Source organism: Apodemus sylvaticus, chromosome 10 (assembly GCF_947179515.1).
Source record: "Apodemus sylvaticus chromosome 10, mApoSyl1.1, whole genome shotgun sequence".
Taxonomy (NCBI): domain Eukaryota; kingdom Metazoa; phylum Chordata; class Mammalia; order Rodentia; family Muridae; genus Apodemus; species Apodemus sylvaticus.
The window spans coordinates 45,836,535-45,858,981 of record NC_067481.1 but is presented as its reverse complement, the minus strand read 5'-3'; the positions used below and the strand labels follow the sequence as shown (position 1 = coordinate 45,858,981).

The following is a 22,447-nucleotide window of genomic DNA, read 5'->3' as shown; positions in this document are numbered from 1 at the left end:
CTTACAAGTCCAGATTGGAGCCCATTATTGTAGGGAAGTCAAGGCAGAGACTTAAAGTATCACGTCTACAGTCAAGAGCAAAGAGAGAATAAACCTATGTCTCTGTTTGCCTGTCCAACACCTTTCCTACCCTTATAGACTATAGGGGCCCCACCTGGGGGATAAGGCCTCCAGAGGGCGGGGTCCTCCCAAGTCAGTTAGCACTAGGCAATCCCTCACAGGCAAGCCCACAGGCTAGTCTAGGGACTTCCTCATTAAGGGTCTCGTCCCAGATGATTCCAGGTTGTTTCAAGTTGACAGTTAAAAGTCACAGTTGCATCCACACAGCACCCCACACATTGAAGAAACCAAATTAGTATCTATGTACAGATGAGTGAGTGGGTAATGTTTGGTCCCCACACACCTCTGTATGGTCAGTCAGTATTATTACTATCATCTTATGGAGACTGAGTATCTGAGAGAACCAACTGAAGTTGCCCCCAAAAAAGACTTGGCATGGGGCTGACAGGATCAGCTAGGTGGCTTTTGGACCTCACTGGAGAAGTCAGACCGAGCTAACACATGTCTCTGGGCCTTAAAGGACTAAGCGAGGTAGAGTAATTTCCTTTGTGGTGTATTTCTTTGGGAACATTTCCTTCCTATTGTTCATGTTCCCTGCCTTCCTCCTGCCCGTCACATCAGCTTCTCTCTCCCCAGAACTCGTGAGATCCTGTTCTCTGGGATGATGCTGGCTCTATATAGAGGTCTCCCACCCCTGGCTTTTGGGTATCATCTAAGCGGGTGGTTCTCAATCCATGGGTTGTGACCCCGTTGGAGGTCAAATATCAGATATTTACATTATGATTCCTAAGTAGCAAAGTCACAGTTATGAAGTAGCAACAAATATAATGTTATGGTTGGGGGGGGGGTCACCACAACACAAGGAACTGTGTTAAAGGGTTATAGCATCAGGAAGGTTGAGAACCACTGCTCTAAGCACATCAGCCTTGCCTGAGTCTGTGTTCACACCCCTCACCCCGCCACCCACCAGGGGTAGTTACAAGCCCCATTCTCTTCCAAAGCAATTAGTGCAAGGAGGCCAGCCGACTCGGTGCTAATGCTGTTTCATTAAGTGGGAGCACTCCTAATGATAATAAAATGGCACATTTAACATTCAAACATTGAACGGGGTTTCTAAGCGAGTGTGTCTCTCGATTTCTTTCTGGTATAACAGTTCTGTCTTCATAAGGACCTGACAATACACCTTAATGAGAGAGAGTCGGGAGCTAAGCTCCTTTCCCGACCCGGAGAGAAGGTGAGGAGGAGACAAAGCAGAGGACCCCGTGCATCGAAGGGTCAGGGACTCCATGGATTCCACGGGGTAACAGACTCTGTGGTACCAATTTAGATAATAGAGCTGATAAGGAATGGGGTTATGTAGAAAATAAAGACTATCGCAGACATTATGCAATCCAGGTTTTTGTTTATTTTTCTCAGCAACATTTTTTTTTTTTAGATTTATTTTACTTATATGTCTTCAGACACACCAGAAGAGGGCGTCAGATCTCATTACGGATGGATGTGAGCCACCATGTGGTTGCTGGAAATTGAACTCAGGACCTCTGGAAGAGCAGTCAGTGCTCTTAACCACTGAGCCATCTCTCCGGCCCTCAGCAACTTTTTTCCCCCTGGCAGATGTTTATTTATTAGAGGTGAGATTTCACGGGAGCTGGTGATGGTGGCTGGCTTAAATTTTTGGCAAAGAAACCCCAAAGGTATCAGTGGTTTATAAAAGATCATCTGTTTTGCATTCCCCTGAGAAGATTTAGTCAAGGCAATCTCAAGTTCATCCGATGTCCCAGCAAAGAGAAATTTAAAGGAGTCCCTTAGTCTACGGAGCCTGTCTCCAGCCCCTCCCCATCCAGACATCCATCTTAAAGCCCCTTGCTGTTCTGTGATGGTGCATTCGGCTGACGTTCTGGGAAGGAGAAATGAAATAGACTTGGGATGCTGATTGGGGACAGAGGTTCAATCATTTGCTGTTTACGGGAGATTCCACTGAAACAAGAGGAAAAGAAACTTGTCAAGGCCACATCCTTTTCCTAGAAGTCTTCCCTGGGAGGGAGGCTTTCCTGCCCAGGAGAGTCAGCTGGGGTCAAAGGTGGGTTTTGCTCATCGTAGAGAAGCGGCTTATTCGAAACGGAGTCAAGTCATAGGATGGTGGTAATTTCATGCTTAGCTCATAGAGGATCTTCCCCACAACAGGGGACAACTTGAATCCATGTCCTGTGAGGAGGAGGAGGAGATTGTGTCATGTTTCTTCAAGTACAGACTCTGGGCTCTAGAAAAGTTCCCTCCCTGCACTGACAGGACTACCTCTTCTCACGGTCTCATCCCAAAGCCAGAAATTGACACCTGCCATAAGTACCCCCTCTTTTTTTTTCTACCTACCCTCCCAATTCACCCAGTGTCCAGCCTTCAGCTAAAGTACGCAGGATCCCCCTCTATCTGGTACCCACATGCCTATTCTCAGACTCACCAGAGAATCCAGCGCCAATGACGATGTTGTCGTACTTTGGGTGGCAATCAAGAATAAAGTGTTCATCGGGGGTATTCTAGAAGGAAAGTCACACCTGTGTCCTCTGAAGACAGGTAGGAACTATAGACTCTGGTTTTGGACTCTTTCTTTTTTGGGGGGCGGGTGGGGGTGGATTTGGTTTTTTCTAGACAGGGTTTCTCTGTATAGCCCTGGCTGTCCTAGAACTCACTCTGTAGACCAGGCTGGACTCAAACTCAGAAATCCGCCTGCCTCTGCCTTCCAGAGTGCTGGGATTACAGGCGTGCACTACCACCGCCCGGCTTGGACTCTTTCAAGAGAGACGGGATGGGGCTGAGGTCTACTCTTTGCTTGCCCAACCCCCTCTGTTCTCACCGAAAGGCTGCCACTCCCCTACTGTGCACAGACACTGTAGGTAGTCATCTTTGAGAACTAACTTTAGCCAAGATGCCTCGGGCCTGGTGGCATCTGTCTCTTCTCTTCGTCCCCAAGGCCTGCTCAACTGGGAACATCTTGCCAAGAACTGTTTTAGAGCTCTTCTGGGAAATTTAGGAAAGGACTGCCAGGCAAAAGCCTCACCGCCTAATAAAAAGGAATATGAATAATCTTTAACAGGCCCCTCTCTGGTTCACAGAGGTGAACCAATCCACAGGAATTAGCTGGCTAGTTGAAAGTCACACACTGGGTCAGAGGTCAAATGGAATCAGCCCTGGCCAGCCTGGGATCTGTCTATCTCTACCCCACCCCCAACTCCCCCGTTTTGCAGATTGGAGCGGCCCACTTACCGTGTACATGCAGCGCTCCATGATGTCTGGCTCCGGCCGCAGGCCTGGTAAATGATCTCTGACAAAGTGGCATAGAATCTGAACGTCTTGGCCGTCTGAGAAGGTTTTGGGGCAGTCCCGCTCCTCTGGGTCCACATTGTCACCATGGTGATAGCAGATCTGCACACACACACACACACACACACATTCATTGGATGAGCATGAGCTGTAGAGCTGACTTTCCGGGCGTACCAGCTGGTGAGGGGTGGGTTTGGATACAGTTTGTGTCCACCCATCATCCCAATCCCCAATCCTGGCATGTGCTAGCTATTATTAGCACCTAAAGTCACCTAGCCCTCATCTCCAGACCCGCCCTGTGTTTAAGAGCTTATGCTGCAGATGGCCAAGAGTGAGGCAGACTCCATGAGGGTCCTACAGAGGGATGTTAGAGCGGATACCGAGACCTCCATGGGCACTCAGTAATCCAGTGCTTTCTTAGCATTTCCTCCTTACCTTCATCAGCCCTGGGTACTCTGACGCTGGCAGTCCATAGATGTGGTGGGGGGCCAGATCCAGACTCAGGATGCATGGGAAGGCTTGTGATACACTGTAGCTCCCAGGGACCTTCTCTCGCCAGTAGCACACATTGATCCTAAGGGTCTTGAAGCAGGAGGGAGATGGAGATAAGGGGAAGCCATGGAGCTCTACAGATAACGACAGCAGGGCCGGGTAGGGTCCTGTGGCCCTTTCATGTCCAACCTGTTTTACCTAGTTCTCTCGTCATGTACATATGTCATGTACATATAATATACATTATACTTGACAAAGAGTTCCAAACCTCAGTTGTCTCCCACAGCCACACCCCAGCCAGACTTTACCAGCTTTTCGGGAGTTGATACAGGGCTGTAAGTCTGGCTATCTCCTGGAGGTTCTGGTGTATAACACCAGACAGTTTAATTCACCAATAGCCTTTTGAGGTAGCTGCTATTTCCCATATCGGTAAAACTGATGCTTAATGAGGTGAACTAATTTGCCCAACGTTGACTGCTAGGAAGCGGCTCAAAGTCAAGTCTGGCTGGTGCCCCGATTTCTCCTCTTAATTGCTGACCCTCCGGTCTCCAGCTCATCCTACCTGGAGAGGCAACTCAATCCCCAGGGGATGAAGAACCCGGTTGGTCCAGGGACCAGCAGTGATGACCAAGCTGTTGGCTTGGTAGCTCTTCGAGGTGGTTCTCACTGTGACGGGTAGACCAGGTCTTATCTCCACTACCTTCTCTCCATCACACACTGTGCCTCCTAGCTGGCAAACAATATGCTGAGAGGTCAGGGACGAGAGAAGAGAGAGATGAGTTAGCTGTGTATATGGTTCAGCCTGGGAGACCAAGAGCCTGTCACCTAGTGCAGACAAGAATGCAGACTCGAGTCCCGCCCTTCAGGGTTGACAAAGAGGCCACCAGCAGGTGTGCTGAGAGAGAGAGAGACAGAGAGACAGAGAGACAGAGAGAGACAGAGAGACAGAGAGACAGAGAGAGACAGAGCTTTGTCTTAAAAATCAGGACCATGGGGGCTGGAGATATGGCTCAACAGTTAAGAACACTAACTGCTTTTCCACAGGTCCTGAGTTCAATTCCCAGCAACCACATGGCAGCTCACAACCATCTATAATGGGATCTGATGCCCTCTTCTGGTGTGTGTCTGAAGACAGCTACTGTGTATTCATGTGCATAAAATAAATAAATATTTTTTTAAAAAAGCATTAGGAGCAAAGTCAAGACTTTTCTACTGACTAGGGGCCAGCATGCCCAGAGCAAGGATTTGCATTGCCCCAGGGCAGCGCAGCCTCACCTGGAGGGCCCTGAGGGCCTTGTCTGCATAGAGAACACCTCCAGTCTTGTCCAAGAGCCCCACTTCTCCCCTGGTGAACTGAATGTTTGGAAAGCGTTGCTTTAAATCCACTGACGAAAGACACTCGTGGTCAATCCCCTGCCTAGACAGAGTGGCCTGGATTGTCTTTAATTCCGGATTTTCCTTCATTCCCAGAAACAAGAGCTCAGTCTGCCTGTTTCAAAAAAAAAAAAAAAAAAAAAAAGCCAGATGGGTGAAGGGATTTGTCATGCCCTGGCCACCTAGTCCCATTCCTCATTGAGGGACCCATGTCTACAGCAGTTGCAGCTCTGTCTAATGTTCAGAGCAGAAGTAAAGCCATCTAGACTCCATTTTGGAGTCTTGGCATTTTCTAACCGATTTCCAGACCATTCCCAAGTCTCCCCTGACACTCACTGTCGCTTATCCCTTTATCTTGTTCTTGACAGCAGAGGTCCTAAGTCCCCATGACTTTTCTTATACCTTGGAAATGCCAGACAAAATAGCAGGTGTCCACTGAGATGTGATCCCTTACCTGCTCTCCACTGGTCCACCACTGCCCCCTCCCATTTCTCTCCCCCCCCCCACTTTACTTTGCAAAGATTTATTTTTATAATATGTTTATTAAATTGTGTGTGTGTGTGTATGCACATGAGTGCAAGGGCCTACAGAAGCTAGAGGTGTCAGATCCCCAGGAGCTGGGATACAGGCAGCTGTGAACCACCCAACATGGTTGCTGGGAATGGGACCCAAGGGGTCTGAAGGAACAGTATGCGTTCTTAACGTGCGGTGTGGTGCGGGTCATCTTTCTGGCTCCTCCCCACCCCACCCCACCCCTGTCCCTCTCCCTTCCTACACTGCTTTGACCTTGCGCATTTGCCGGCCTGCCTCATTGCTTCTCCTTATTTCAGGGAAAAGAAGATCTGGCTCTGCTTCTAATCCGGGTGTCACCTTGGTGTGACTTTGACTGGTGACTCACTACTCCAGGGCCCAAATTCCTCCTCTGAAACCCAAGACTCCCTTCAGGTCAGTGGTAGTAGGAGATGTTTTGTGGTTGTCACGATGCCTGGGGTTGCCACTCACACTGAGTGGACAGAGGACAGGGATGCCAAGCCCGCAGCGCTCCAGAAGGTCACGCAGACACTGTGTCATTATCATACATGAGCACAGACATGGATTGGTGCACAGAGCTCCAGCAATAAACTCAGAGAGTCTCCCTAGACTTCTTCCATCCGTCTCACTTTGCGAGGGAGAGAGCAATTTCCCTCTGATGCTTCCTCTTTGATGCTCCCTACCCCTCTGCCATAATAGACCAGAAGTCCCTTTTGAGGGGAGCGATCTAAACAATGGAAAGGTGCCTCTGGCCCTTGGGACGGTTCCTGTGTTCTCCCTTGGCTTCAGCAGCTCCACAGCCCAGTGGCAGTCTGCTGCATCCCCCAGGTACTGCATATAAAGCTCGTAATAGCCTATAATGGAGTCTCACGGATATTACATGCTTCCAAATCCCACATTATCTGGTCGTGGGGATTAAAGGGAAGAGTGGGAGGGGGTAGGGATGCAGTGGGCCTGGGGGCCGGTGTCAGTACACAGAGCCGCGCAGCATGCCCAATCCATTCGCCATGGCCCCCGCCTACCCGGCATTCATGGTGAGATAGTGACGCCAGCTCTGCCTCTTCAAAAGCTCAGCTTAGGCTAGATGAGGCAGAATCCCCAGCCAGGAGCCAGGCTCCTTTCTGTAGCCTCCCGAAAGGACTTCAGATTAGTCCTAAAGTCATGAAAACTTGCCTAGTCAACTTCTTGGTCAGCAAGATAATTAGGAAGCCACCCCAAAGGCTAGAGGGAGCAGCTCAGTGGAGCATTTGCCTGGCTCAGACCCAAGCGCCAGGGCCTGGATCCCAATCCCAGCATCTCTAAAAGGAAAAGAAGCAGCACCCAGTGTTTTGTAGTTGGTTTATGATGCTGGGGGTGGAACCCAGGGATTCCAGTACACTAGGCAAATAAATGTCACTAGGCAAGCCATACCCTGTCTGTCTGTGTTTTTTGTTTTGTTTTTTCTTTAGAAAGGGACTTTCTCCCATCATCTCCCAAGTGTTGGATTTCAGGCGTGTACTGCTGTACACACTCAGGTGTTCTTGAACCCTTTCACCTGATGGGCTCCAGGCTGAGCAGAATTGTGGGAAAGATGACTTACAGCTCTCCTAAGCAGACACGTGTCAGCTCTCTGGTCCAAAAATCGCAGTGTCTCTTAAGCTCTGCATGCAATAACACAGCCTTGGTTTCTCCTGTACTCTGGCTGAGCTGGCCTTCTCCCCCCTGGCCTTCCTTCCTACCTTCCTTCTTTCCTTCAACAGAACTCCATTTACAGAGACGTATTGTGTGGGGAAAATGAACTTGTGCCAAGACAACGGGCAAATCTGTCGAATTATGAAATGCTGAGTGATGTTCTAATTCCCCAGCCGTCCTGTGGTGGATGAGGCCAGCGCTCCCCAACCCTAGTAGTCACGGAGCTGATTCTGCCGGATGTAATTGTGCCGATTGTAATCATTTTGCTCCAGCTCTCTGCCCCTGTGGCATTTATTTCTTAGCCCAGATATTGATCTAACAGTGGGAAATTTTCCATCTGAATCCATGATGCCGGACCCTCCCCAAGTCCAAAGATGTGTTTGGGAAATTCTCATTTTCCGTGGATCACAGCTGAGCTATTTGGCCTGAGGGAAACAGCGCACCGTTGGAGAAATGCCTTGGATTGGAGAGAGGTTTTTTTTTTTTTTTTTTTTTTGACCATTATGAGCAAATCGGAAATAAATGTAAAACACTGCCTGGAAATGCAAAGGCCTGTCATTATGGGAGACAGGTGAGGGGCTCCTGTGGGAAATGCTCAGAGATTGGAAATCAGTCAATCAAAACCAGGATTGGAGACCGGGCCTTTCCCCGGTATGAAGACAGATGACTTCCACAGGCAGATTGAAAAGCATTTAAGTGCTTATTTTCTTAATGGTTTTTCCTGGATCCCAATAAATAGACTACTGATTCTGTATCGGTTTCTTACGCCTGTGCTAAGGGGCCTTCCCGCCTCTTTTTTTTTTTTTAGCTCAGACCCAAGCTACAAAGTTTAAGAAAAAAGGACAAAGGGACAAAAGTCTTTCTATAGAGAGTGGGGAAGACTAAGAAACAAATAGTCAGGGCTAGTCTAGAGAGGAGGGACTGAAACTCTAGGGTTACCAGGAAACACTAGCAAGTTTGCAACTCCCACCTCCCAGAATGTCCACCACCTTAATCACGAGCCCTGGTGTGGACCCGGTCTTCCTCACAGCCTTCCTCACGGCCGCTGAAGTGAGATTTCAGCACCGAGAAGAGGCCGCTGAAGACCTCTCTGGACTGCTGATGCCTCTGTGGCCCATGTACCATAGGAGCTGGTGATTGATCAGGAATCTCCAGCAGTTACTAAAATAGGGCTGGGGTCAGCGGGGAGAGCAGAGCAGGGAGGTGCTAGGAGTAGCAGACAACTCTCCCCGAATCTTCCATCTTCCCCTCTGGGCTCTGGCCATCTTTCCCTGTGCTCCAGTTCAAAGTGCCAGGTGAGCCAGCTCCCAGCACCACCTTGGGGAAGGGCCTTGGTGATGGCTGCTGTCTTTGTAGGTTTGGGAACAGCTTTCCTGTGTTTCATCTTCCGCTCAGTGGGCCGAGGTGGAATTGGTTAACAAAGATTGCTCTAGGGAAGGATGTGGCTGACAAGCCAGACACTTCGCAGGCACTGGAAGCAGCAGCTGCGGAGGGGGCCACCAGGTTCTGCCAGCAGCTGTACTGCCTACGGCTGTGATCTTGTCTGATATTGTCAGCGAAGCAGGGGCAGCCCGGGTCAGGAGCTGGATAGTAGAACTCAAAGGGAGAAGGCGGGGCAGAAAAGAGATGGCCTCAGAGCCTGGCTTTTCGGTTTGTACCAGCACGCCGGCTGTACACATCACAAAAGACTCAGGCCTTATGATCCGACACATGTCATTGTCTGTTCCCAGAATGTATGCAAATAACCCGAGCCCACCCGTGTTTCGTATGCGCTGTCACAGGAAACGGAACAGAAGAAGAACTGGGCAACCTCCCCCACCGCCGGCTCAGAAAGGTTTCTGCGGTTTTTCAAATCATCATCAGATGACATTAAATACACTCATTTCTATCATTTATCTTATGGTATTATGCCGGTGTGTCTAGAAAGATCCAGAGAGAAGCAAGAACGACAAAGATGATGAAATCATTTAGAAAATCAAAATTAAGAGCAAAGCTAAGGCAATTTGGATGGCATTCAGCCCAAAGGTGGAAAATCGTATTCAGATACCATTCAGGGAGTGGGAAGATCTATCTGTACTGCATCCTATTCAGTAAAAGGAATAAAAAAAAAAAATCTGGTACACATGAGTAAATTAGGGTAGCCATAAGAAAGGAGTTGCTAATGACAGAATAATAGCAACGACAATAATAATACTTAGCACTCTATCGTGCTTTGAAGGTTTTAAAGCACATTCACATTACTCTCCATCTTTCTTAATTAGCGCTGTGAGGCATCTGAGCACTCTGTTCATGCAGGCTGCGGCATAACGCACAGGAGCACTTTTCAAACCTGGGATTACTGAGACCTGAATTTGTTTGGAGGTAGGCACTGGCAACGTAGCCAGTTTGGACCAAATCTAGCTTCTTGTCTATTAAAATCCACAAATTAAGATGGTTTCTATATTTTTTAAATGGTTGATTTTTAGAAATCTAAAGCAGAATACTATTGCAAGACACAGTAATACTGAGCAGGGCGGTCGTTCAGGCCCAGAAGATGTTCCAGAGGCGAAGCAGGGGGAGCTCGAGCTCCAAGTCAGTCTGGGTTACTTAGTGTGTGTGTGTGGGGGGGGGGGGGGGCGGGCAGCTACCAAATAAAACCTCGTCTCTAAAAGGAGGCTAGGTGGACAGGCGGCTCAGTGGCTAGAGAACCGGCTGCTCTTCCAGAGGACCCAGGCTTGCTTCCCAGCATCCATATGGCAGCCCACAGCTGTCTGTAACTCCAGTTCTTGGGGACATGACACCTGCTTCTGACCTCCATGGGCACCAAATACAGGGTACACGTACATATATGCAGATAAAATACTCATACATATACAAAATTAAAATAGGCTGGGAGCGATGGCTCAACTGTTAAGAGCACTTATTGCTCTTGCAGAAGATCTGGGCTCAGTTCTCATCACGGCTCACAACTCTCTGTAAATCCATTTCCAAGGATCAAATTCCTTCTGGTACCTCCAAAGGCAGCAGGCATGTATGAGCTGTACACATATCTACGCCGGCAAAACACTCAAAACACATAAGATAAAAAGAAATACATTTTTTGTTTGTTTGTTTATTTTTGAGACAGGGTTTCTCTGTGTAGCCCTGGCTGTCCTGGAACTCACTCTGTAGACCAGGCTGGCCTTGAACTCAGAAATCCGCCTGCCTCTGCCTTCCAAGTGCTGGGATTACAGGCGTGCGCCACCACCGCCCGGCAAGAAATACATTTTTAAAAAATGTAAAAATAAACCTTTAAAAAGCACAAGGAAATAGCATGAAATTCAGATCTTAGTGTCTTGAAATAAAGTAATTTTTTTTTAGAAACAAAGTTTTATTGGAATATATCCAGGTTCATTTATTTGTATCTTTGGCTGCGTTCACACTACAATGGGAGACTTGAATATTTGCAAGAGACCATATGGCCAGAGAAACCTAACATACTTCCTGTGTGGTTTACAGAATAAGTTTGTTGACCCCTGTTTCAAACCAAGAATGTAGTAATTCAGTGATTTACAGTAATACATTATGACTGCTACACAGCTGGTGGTGGTACACGCTTGCAGCCCCCAACACCCCAGAGACTGAGGGTCAATGGGACCCAGAACTTTGAGGCCAGCCTGGGTAACACAAGGAGACTTTGTAAAAACAACCCGAAGGAAAAGGAGAAAGAAGGGTTACAGGAGAGAGAGAGAGACAGGGAGAGAAAGAGAGAGAGAGAGAGAGAGAGAAGGAGAGGGAGAGGGACAGGGAGAGGGAGAGAGGGGGGAAGGGAGAGAGAGGAGAGGAGAGGAGAGGAGACCCTAACCCTCAGTAGCCTCTCTGTTCGCTTTTATAAAACTGTGGAACAGGGGCTGGAGATATGGTTCAGTGGTTAGCACTGGCTGTTCTTCCGGAGGTCCTGAGTTCAATTCCCAGCAACTACATGATAGCTCACAGCCACCTGTAATGGGATCTAGTGCCCTCTTCTGGTGTTTCTGAAGTGACAGTATACCCACATACATAAAATGAATAATTCTTTTAAAACACAAAATAAATCTGTGGAGCGAAGTAGGCGAGCTGTGCACGTGGAGTGAGTGGCCCTTCCCGAGATGCTTGGACCACACGCGTCCCTCACCTCTCTGGATTCTGATACACTACGTGGATGCAGGCATCCAAATCCTGGATCTCACGTCTGGGTAGCTCTTTCTATCACTGTACCATTCCTCCTGCCTCTGCTTCCCAAGTGTTGGGATTACAGGAGTGTACCACCACACCCACTGTCACTGGATGCTGAAGATCAAACCCAGGGCCTCAGGCAAGCGAGGCAAGCACCCTACCAGCTCAGCTACATCCCCGATGTCCTTGTTGCTTCCCGCTTGTTTCCTCTTGATCTTCCCCCTCTGTAGCCCAACAGACCCAGGATAGCAGGGAGAGACCTCCAGGACTAGAAGGTACGAGCACTGTGCCGAGTATTTAAAAAGTCTTATTTAACTTTCAAAAATCCCTAGGAGGCACAGAGATTCCAACCACATAGCTGGTAAGAGTTGAGTCAGGAAGTAAACCCTAACTGTGGGACACCAGACATCTCTTGGTTGCCTATCTGTTGACACTTGCTGGACAGACTTCTGCCCTTCAAGGCTCAGGCCCTTCTCCTGCCTTATGCTCAGTAGTACTCACAGCCAGAGAAGGGTCCCTTTGCCAGGTCACTCCTCAGAAAGACATTCTCCTTTATTTGGGTGCTGGGTGTATTAGCTGTCTCTGAATAAATCCTTAATTAGCTGCCCTGGCTGTATTTGCATAATGGATTTCACTTTGTTCTTAAGTTAATGGTGTTTTCGTAACAGAACAGTAACCTCTTGGTTCACAGCCATTAAAATAACTGCCACCCTGTAGGGCAGAGCCAGGGTTATGTAAAGGAGGTTCAGTTAAGAGTTCAGAGGAGTAAAAGGGGATGCAGGAGTGGTTTCTGCTTCCGTTGTCAGAGGAACCCTAAGGTTTGGAGAGAACCACAGGGCAACAGGGAGCTGCCCAGGGTCACTTCCTGGCCAACAGTCTAGCCCTTGGAACAGCCTCATTCTGTTTCCAGGGGATAGTGTATTAACAAAATGCATTTGTAGGGTTGTTGTGGGAGTGAGAGCAAAACATGAAAAGATGGGGTACTAGGATGGCTCAGTGGTTAAGAGTATTTGTTGTTCTTGCAGACAATTCAGGTTCAATGCCCAGTACCCACACGGCAGCTGTAACTGTCTGTAAGTTCAGTTCCAAGGTCTGATACTCTTTTGACTTCTCTGGGCACCAGGCACCAGGCACACATGTAGTTGCACATACAAACATCCATACACATATACATAAATTTTTTTAAGTTAGGACATGAGTAAGAGTATAGATTTTGGCCCAGGCCCTATAAGATGACTCAGGAAGGCTCTCTACAGGCCTGCTCTAGATCCCATCCATGGTTTTCAGAATACAACCTGTATGAGCCTTGGACACAGGGTCTAACCAGGCCTGGAACTCAGAGCTAGCAGCATCAGTGAAGGAACAATGACAGTGAGCGGAAGGCCTGCACATGACTGGCGCCTCCCTCCTGGGCTTATGTCCCTCCAGTTGCATTTCAGGTTCACACCTTACACATTCAAAGCACCTGGAGGGGCCGATCCCCTGCGGTCTTCCTCCCTTGCCCACCTGTGCAATTGGGTTCCAGCTTCACGCTCCAGCTGGGCCCATGTCTGATAACATTCTTCCATCATCCTTGTGTAGAAGTCCTCTGGATAAGCCTTTCTGATTATTCGGCTCTGCCCGTGTGAGCTTCCTCGGGAATGGGGAAGAAAGAACTAGAAGCAGGGGACAAGAAAGACAATAGAAGCCACTGCCCTCTGGCTCAGCCTTCCCTTTGTTCTTTCGGAGCCATCTCAGGCTTTAAATGGTTCCTTCCTTTCTGGTCCTGGGTATTGAACTTCTGGTCTTGCACACACTAGGCAAGAAGGTGCCCTGCAGATGAACTATCACCCTAGACCTCTTTTTATTTCTTATTTGAGACATTGTCTTGTTATGTAGCCCAAACAGGCCTTAAACTGGCAAGCCCTCTGCATCAGTCTCCTGAGCGACTGGGATTTTCAGGCTCTGGTCACCAGGCCTAGATATTTTCAAATATTTCCATATAATCCTTTCAGGTCTCTCTGCAGCCCACTGACTGGCCAGACATTCGGGTTGTCAGTAGTATCTCAGCACTGACTAAGTTTTTCCTTTTGTAAATAGCCCTCGCAGCCACCCACCCGTTAATAACCTTCTATTATTCCACTGTATTCACACCCCGCTTAGATGCCTAGAAAAGCAGAGTTGGAAAAGAACCTTCCAGATTATGCAAATCTAGCCCCTGGGTTTTACGGATCAGGAAAAGGATGTCATCTCACTGAGCCTTCAGGTACTCAGGATAAGGGAGCAATCTTGGGATTGGGGGCGGGGTGAAACAAAATGGAGGATTTCCTGCAGGTTGTAACAGGAATCCTTTGGGCTTTGGGAAAACAGGAACTGAGGACAATTCCCAGGAAGTGGTAACCAGCTTGGAGAGCTACAGGCAGAATGGAAAGGAAGAAGTCACTGGGGTCCCACCCCTGAGGGGCCCTGCAGGGTCCCAGTGACACCCTCATTCGCAGAAGTCATGTGACCACTTTTCCTTTAAGGTAAAGAGACCTGTGTCTTAGTTCCCGTGCATCAAGTGAGGAGGCCGCTGTTACCCAAAGGTGGCAGAATCAACAGCAGCTCCTGCTAGGTTCTGGAAGGAACGCTGAGAAAACACAGCTTCCTGCAAAGCTGGTACATCAGCCTTTGCCTCTAGGCAAAACTGTCTTTATTTAAGGTTACCCAGAGCAGAACTGATTCTTTTTCTGGTTGTATCAACCATTTGGGCAAAGACAAGACAGAATAGCAAGAATGAAAAGAGGTGGGACACGTCTTGATCCGGGGCAAGAACTAAGAGGCTTGGAAAGAATATACCAAGAAACCTCACGTGGATTTGAGGGTGGGAATTGTTTTTGAATCGTCAAGATCCACATGAAGTGGCTACAAAGCTACAAAGTGCACAGAATTCCTGATGCCTGGCCATTTGGCTTCACGCACAGCCTGAAAGTTCCGGAAAGCCCTCCCTAGGAGAGGAGAGAGGAGGGGACAGTCTTACACAGAAGAAGGGCAGAAGGCACAGTGTACCTGCTCCAGCAGCAGGACCCTCTTGGAGTGCTTGACCAGGTGGTACGCGGTAAAGCAGCCCTGGATGCCTGCTCCAATCACAATAGCATCCCAGAGATCTGTCTGAGCAGCCATGACGCCACCAAGCCCACGGAGGAGAAGGCAGACAAAGGCACCTCCAGGCTAGAGAGGGAGGAGGAAGGCAAAGTCCAGCTAAGCTAGAGTTCCCACAATCCCTTGGGGCCTTCGTCCTTGTCTTTCTTTCCCTCCCCCAAAAAGCCTGGCACAGGGCTCAGCCTCCGCCTCCCCCTGCAGAGCAGAGCTGGGTAGACTGATTTGTGAGGTTTCGCCCAGCTCAGCTGCCAGCTTCACCCTTGTATCCCTCTAGTTTGCTATTCTTGGCTCAATTATTGTCATGCAAATGGGCGCCTTCCCATGCCACCTTCCTGTCTCATTATGATCTTTGTCTCAGGACTTCGGCCCCGGAATTTCAATGCCTCCTAGACCAAGCTGGGCCCCGGGAATGCTGCCTCCCCCTGCTGGCTTTCCTCTCTGCAGCTTGATTTCCTCCAGAGATCTACTGGGCCAGCTAAGAACTTGGCAGGATGCCCAGGGTTTGGCCCTCCTCCCTGGTGGGTGGTGAGGTCAGGGGGTAGACGCAGGGGCCAACTGGGAGGGCAGTTTTGTGATTATGAAATCATTCTCAGTGTGTTTTTCTTTCATGTTGAAAAAGGAGAATAAATGGTCCTAGGGGAAAAAAAAAGCAGGAGAGGACAGGGAGAGGAAGATCCCTGCCCTCAGGCACACAGGGAGCCAGGCACCAGCCCAGCGCACATAGGGGCCATGTGTAGAAAAGTCTTCTGTGCCAGGCAGCAGGCTCAATGGGTATTGTTACAGGCACTGGGGACAGAGCCAGGGTTGGCAGGTCCTGATTCTTATACAATTTTGGGGTCCATTTTAAGATAAAAGGAAAGAGGGCTTGGAGGCATAGCTCAGCGGTAGACTTTTGTGTTTGGCATGTTCAAGGTCCTGGGTTCAATACCCAGCACTAAAAATAAAAGAGAAGAAAAGAAAAAATTAGTCATGCAAAATTAGATGGCAGGACTTCGAAGAGACCGCTCAATTAGGGAGCCCCATGGCTGAAGTTTTATTAGCTTCCTGGTAAATCTGCCTCTGAATACATTATCTCATTAAATGCTCCAGGTTTGTGTGTGTGTGTGTGTATTTTTATCCTCATTTTTTGGCAGATTAAAGATCTCTGTCAGTCTTCCCATCACATGCTTGCCCAATAGAATACAGTGACTGCCAACCTCTTTTCTGAACCATGCCTTTGGATAACATCCCCTTCTTGCCTTAAGGAACTCATTGTTAGACCCTGAACCACCCTGTTACAAGTCCAGCTACTGTGTGTGTGTGTGTGTGTGTGTGTGTGTGAGAGAGAGAGAGAGAGAGAGAGAGAGAGAGAGAGAGAGAGATGAGAAAAGTTACACATAGGAGAGAAGCCATTTTGGAACTTGTGTCCTGATGAACTAAACCACCACTGACCCAGTCAGTGGCACATGACCCAGTAGCCAGGCTGTGTCAGCATTCCTCAGTTTTATGAAGTAAAATAAAATGCTTGTTTTAGACACTAACTTTTGAGGATGATTGTTTATCATCATAAACACACCACACTAAACAGACAAAGATGGCAGGATCTGTTCAAAGCCCCATACCGGGTGTGCCAAGATGCTAAGATGTGAGCCCAGGTCTATCTGCTCCAAAACTTACTTCTTCTTGTCACTGTTTTCTTTCTTTTTTGGATACAGGGTCTCATGCATGGCTTATCTGACTTCCAACCTGCTTTGCCTCCGCAGGTGACCCTGAACATCTGCCCCTGCCTCCTGGGAAAATAGACCTCTACCACCATGGTGGTTTAATATGGTGCTAAGGATCGAACCCAGGGCTTCATGAACATAAGGCAAGAACTCTGTCACCTGAGTCACAGCCTGGCACCTGGACACTTCCCTCTCACCACAATGCTCTAGCGACAATGAGAGCTTATAGTCATGATTCTGATTTTAACATTTAGCTGTTTTTCTGGTGGCCACACAGTAGGAGAGAGAAAACAGTGATGTTGGGGGAGGACACAAGTGACTGTAGGGAGTCGTCCCACCTCACTGTTAACCCACTGTGGCTAACTAAAGCCCCAGCAACACTTCTAGTCCACAGACAACCCCCAGCTAGCCTTAGCAGCTAGCTATCTTCTGACGGGTCTTTCCTTTCCTAGTAAAATAGGAACCCAAAGAAGGACTGCCATTTGACTGGATTTTTTTTTCCTTCTGAGGGAGGAAAAAAAAAATAGAGTCTAAAGGTCATTGCATTCTGTCCCCCAACCCCACAGAGGGCAGGATAACATCTGCCTCATCGCTGGACAGATCCCTTACAGTAAAGTAATAGCAGATATAACCAAGAAAAATATGGTACTCTGAGTGTGTAAGGGCTTGATAGAAATATATAAGATCGGCCCCTGGATTTCTTGTGATAAGATGTCAGCGGAGATGAACAGCTTGCACGCAAGGAAAAGCAGGCAATAAATCCGTGCATGGAAGTGTGCCCAGTCTTACCAGCAGGCGAAGAGAAGGGAATTAAATAACTCGAAGGTACTATTATGTGTCTATTAAATAAACAAAAATAAAAATGATACAACCTTATTATGTTGTCCGTGTTGCAGGTGCCAATTCATACAGGATCCCGTGGAATGTTCTGGGGCCATGGAAAAGAGGATAAAATAGTTCAAATATTCTGACCTAGAAATTCTACTTGGTGAACTACTCCCTCGGGGGAGGAAAAGGCTTTTGTATGAAGACATGTATATCTGAGCTCTTATAATATTAAAAAATAATGGAAATGATTCAGCATCAGGGAATAGCTAAGCAAACGCTGACATGTTGATACAATGTGGCAATTCCAAACGGCAGGCATGAGGACCCTGCTTTGTCAAAATGCAGATAGGAAATTGATACAGAGACACAGAACACAAATGACACACTGCTTACAGCCCTGACTTCTGTACACGCTGAACAAAGATCTAAGAAGAAATTGGTGGTGAGGTAATTGAGCTTAATTCTCATTAGTTCCTGTATTCTATAAAAATGGTGCCTCCATTCACAATGTATAAAAGGAGGAGAACTCCCCAGGCGAAGCAGATGCTTCACTTCTCCCTGGTTACTGGATCCAGGACCTGGGAAGTTCTTTGTTTTAATCTCAGTCCTTCCTGCTGCCCGATATTGTTCAGTCCTCCGTGGACGCTGCAGGGACGCTGCCAAGCCTCTCTGTATCCCCCACCCCCATTTAATATAATATCCCTCAGAGATAAAATGACAATCCCATTTCCCCGTCCCTACTTCACAAGCCTGCCCTGGATTCCTGAACTCAAGCATTCTGCTTCTTGTTAAGAATTTCAAACGGCGGCTCCTCCAAAAGCCGACACTGGCCACGGCCCAACCTTGAAATGAAAAGCAAATCTGCTTCTAAAGGCTTCCCCTTCTATCAAGGATTGCCCGTCCTTGTGGATGTCCTGACAGGGGCAGGCAGAGAGAAGCGATCCCCTCGAATTCCATTTTAACGCCCATTCCGGATCGGAGGAATATTAAAGGGCGAGCCAACAGCCCTACACCTTGCTGCTTATATGTGTGAGCAGCCGCGGCTCGTGTCCTGGGGCAGAGACGCCAAAGATGTGAGGGCTGAACTGCTCATCCGATGGCTTGATTGACACTTTGCAGACAGGGGTGGAAGAAGCGAGCCAGGGAAGCAGCAAGCCGTACAGCTCAGAAATAATGAGAGGACCGAGTGGAGAGAGAGAGAGAGAGGAATAAATAAGGGAGACCTAGGAGAGGGAGAGCCTTCTGCTCTGTTTTCTTCCCTGTCCCACTTTGCCAAGCAGCTGAAGCCTAGGGCAAGGAGGTAGGCAGACAGGCAGGCGATGAGCCCTACCCTGAAGGCAGATCCTTCAGGCTGCGGGCTGCCGGCTTCGGGGTGCCTGGGTTCCTGAATGCTCTAGAGGATGCTGGTTGTGGGAACGCAAAGACTGGGCTTTGTGAACGCTTTGCATACACATTGCCGGCCCACTGTTCTGTCTCAGGTGGATCTTCTACTTCATTTCTGATCCCCTTAGGTCAGGGCATCGACCCACCTTTAAAGACAGCCTTTAAATGGCAAATCTGGAGAGGTTACTCCTCGTTAAAATTTTCTTCATAGCTGCCCTTTCCTATTAGGATAAAAACCTGAACCCCTTAGCTTGGCACACAAGATGGCGTTCATTCTGACCTCTGCTGGTTCCCACAGCGCCACCACAGACCCTTCCTACTGAGCTCTCGGTACCCTGGCAACGCTGGGTGGAGAGAGGCTCCACCACTCACCTGATTTCCAAACTCCCCAGCACCCCCAGACACCCCCAAGCAGAAGCAGTCTTTTCTATAACTGTCTCTCCATCCTGCAGGGCTCCACAATAACTATACGCATATTGTGCTGTAATTGTTTGCATGTCTGCCTTCCCCCTACGCCTCTTAAAAGGAGGGAGTCTTCTTTCTATTGTCATTTTTCATAGGTAATACATACACATGGAACAACAGTAAAATGTACAAAAAAGAACGCCGTGGAGTCTCTATCCCACCCATCCCCAGAGCTTTTCTCTATCAGATGTGACACTATCACTGGTGTCTTTTGTATCTTTGTAGAGGTGTTCTGTGAATATACAAACATGCTTATACAGTATATACGGTGTGTGTGTGTGCGCGCGCGCGCGCGCGCGCGCGCATGTTCCTATGTAAAACCGTGGTGCTTTCATTGCCTTTATCTTGGCATCCACATCAGTCATAAGGAGTTGGCACTTTTTCGTGATGGTTGCAGAGTATACGTGGGCATGGAGGAGGCATTTGGCACAGGGTTCTCTGGTTATAACAGATGTCCTGGATAAGGCCTCTCTGGCTGTTCAGGTGCTGGTGTTCAGCAAGGGAGAGATGACACTCTGAGCTGCCCAGGACAGTCCCCCCTTGCCGGGGTACAGGTGGGATACTCACAGGCCCCAGCTCTTGCTTCCTGGCGTTCCTCTGATTTTATATTTACTAAATGGCAGCTGTCCGAGTCAACAGGTCAGTCACAAGGCCTGTTCCAAGGAAGAAAGATGAATAAGAAGTCCTGAGAAGGGACTGACAGTGTTACAAAAATGTTAAATCATCTTTTTGTCTGACAGAGTCGGAGCACAACTATAAAAGGGTGCTCTTAAGCCCGCATAGTGGCACACATCTGTCATCCAAGCACTTGAGAAGCTAAGGCAGAAAGATCAGGAATTTAAAGCCAACCTCAGCTACATAACAAGTTTGAAGCTAGCCTGGGCTTCATAAGACCCTATTTTTGTTGGTTTTTTTTTTTTTTTTTTTTTGGTTTGTTTTGGTTTTTGAGACAGGTTTTCTCTGTGTAGCCCAGGCTGTTCTAGAACTCACTCTGTAGGCCAGGCTGGTTTCAAATTCAGAGATCTGCCTTGCTTCTACCTCCCCAGTGCCAGAATTAAAGGGATGTACCAGCATTGCCAGATAAGACCCTGATTTTAAAGGGGAGGGGCATGTAAAATACTTTTAACTATGAAAGTGCATGTCTATAATAGGAGGCAGAAAGATCACCACTTTAAGTACAGCTTGAGATTAGAAAGATCCAGTCTCACTGGAACTGTGGTAGCACGCACCTTTGATCCCAGCACTTGGGAGACAGAGGAAGGCAGGTCTCTGTGAATTCAAGGCCAGACTGATCTACAGAGCTAGTTCTGGGATATCCAGGGATACACAAAGATACCCTGTCTTGAAAAATAAAGACCCAGTCTCCAAAAAACAAGGACTGGGGATATAGCTGAGTGGAAGAACTTTTTACTAGCACAAACAAAATCTCACAGAGTTCACTAGGACAAGGAAATGCACTAAAAACAAGGTGGGGGTTTTAAGAGAAAACGTCCCAAAAGAACACAGAATTTCTTTTTAAGGTTTGTTTTATCTGTAGGGGTGTTTTGCCTACATGTATACATGCATGTCACAAGTATATCTGGTGAACTTGAAAGTTAGAAGAGGATGTGGACCTCCTGAAATTGGAGTTACAAATGGTTGTGAGCTACCATGTGGATGCTGGGAACTGACCCTCTGCAAGAGAAGCAAGTGATCCTAACCACTAGGCTACCTCTCCATCCCAAACCCTGAATCTTCTTGTCCTTACTCCCAGGTCTGCCTGTCCCAGTCCCACAACTGTGTGTGTACATTTGCACCCTTGTCTGAGGGGCTCTAACTATGCCTGGGTGTTCACTAGCAGGTGTCGTCACACAGCTGTGCTCCAGTGTATCCTGTTCCGACCATTCCATGAAGCTCAGTAGGCAATAAAGGTAGGGACAAGTCAGGGGTCTGAGCAGCGCCATTGTCCTCTGTGGAGGAGAGGCTGGGCTGGGACTGAGATTCTGTCAGTGCCTCCCTTGCTCTGGCACCTGCTGCTCTTCCTGGCTATTCTCAGTCTTCACAGCCTGATACCACCTTCGCTGCAAGGTAGGAAGTTCACTGCCAATGGCTGTTTACCTCCCCACTGATGTAGTATCACTTCAGGGCTTCACCATATTCAGGGAGGAATCTTTGCCTTTTGGTACTGGAGTTTGCACCTAGGGCCTTATGCTTGCTAGGCAAATACTGCCACCATTGAACTGTGTCCTTTGACCCCTTTAATCTTTATTTTGAGACAGAGTGTCCAGAGTAGCCTCACACTCACTCTGAAGGCCCTGAACGTCTGATCGTCCTGCCTCAGACTCCAGAGTATCTGGGATGACAGGACTGTCTCTAGAACCTTCTATTTTACTTTCCGCGGCACACAGGCGGTGCACTTGGGTTTTTAGGCCCCTCCATGTACCAAGGCATCAGACAAAAATTCACATTTGTGTGGATTGACACAGGCTTGTGTATATGTGTGTGTGTGTGTGTTTTGGTTTGTTTTGTTGTTTTTGAGACAGGGCTTCTCTGTATAGCCTTGGCTGTCCTGGAACTTGCTCTGTACATCAGGCTGGCCTCGAACTCAGAGAGTTACATGCCTCTGCCACTGGTGTGCTGGGATCAAAGATGTGTGCCACTACCGCCTGGCTTAACACACAGGCTTTTTAAGCAAAGGATCTTTCTACCATCTGATTTCTCTTCCATGTTAGCCTGTTAATGTCTTGCTACAGCTTTAGAAGTGCCCTCAATATCTAGCATTTTCCATTGTTTACTGGCACAGTTGGCCTAAATAACCTGGCTTACCACTGCCAGGCTTCCAGCCTTGGGCCTAGGCCAGCCGCTAAGCCTAGAATACATACACCCTCCAGGATGGCCTTCGTTCATACTGGGTCTCACCGCGTTCTCCAATCACCTTCCTTCCCAGATACCAAAGGTGAAAAAGGGCAATGGCCTTTGTGAGCAAAGATGGCTGCCTGCCTCACTGAACAGTGAAAGTGGAAATCTCATAACAGCCACCAGGAGGGCCGGCTGTGTGTAAGGCAGGCAGGCAGGCTTTGGCTGGAGGACCAGTATGCATGGGACCCCTAAAGCACCACCGTGAATTGAAATAAGTGCAGGAGGAATTTGCCAAGGAGATTGCCTTCTGGAAATTACTGTACTTGTTTAAAAGAAGCTCGTGCTGATAAGGTGCAGGTATAGGCTGTGACCTCAAGGTTGATTGTCTTTAGCTAAGATAGGGTCCTGCTTCCTGTGTATGTTTTGAAGAATGGGATATATAATGGCCCACCATCCCAAATGGTACAGAACACCTGACAATCACAGTCTAG

General features: G+C 48.2%; 1 protein-coding gene across 1 annotated transcript; it reads right to left on the bottom strand.

The window, feature by feature from the left end:
• Positions 1-1,476: 1,476 nt before the first annotated feature.
• On the bottom strand, positions 1,477-14,837 carry Pipox (pipecolic acid and sarcosine oxidase). Its single transcript, XM_052196852.1, has 8 exons — positions 14,647-14,837; positions 13,126-13,274; positions 5,146-5,359; positions 4,433-4,615; positions 3,814-3,960; positions 3,322-3,480; positions 2,519-2,594; positions 1,477-2,265 (listed from the first exon to the last, which is right to left on the bottom strand). Exons 1-8 carry the CDS (start codon positions 14,758-14,760, stop codon positions 2,135-2,137), a joined length of 1,173 nt encoding a protein of 390 aa, XP_052052812.1. The 5' UTR covers positions 14,761-14,837; the 3' UTR covers positions 1,477-2,134.
• Between the last annotated feature and the right edge of the window lie 7,610 nt (positions 14,838-22,447).

Bases quoted from the DNA above. Each gene is read 5' to 3' on its own strand.
- Pipox (XM_052196852.1), bottom strand. From the start codon at position 14,760: ATGGCTGCTCAGACAGATCTCTGGGATGCTATTGTGATTGGAGCAGGC. The intron at 13,275-14,646 runs GTACACTGTGCC...CCCTGCTTCTAG, and splicing joins GGGTCCTGCTGCTGGAGCAG to TTCTTTCTTCCCCATTCCCG. The intron at 2,266-2,518 runs GTGAGTCTGAGA...TCCTCCTCACAG, and splicing joins CATTGGCGCTGGATTCTCTG to GACATGGATTCAAGTTGTCC.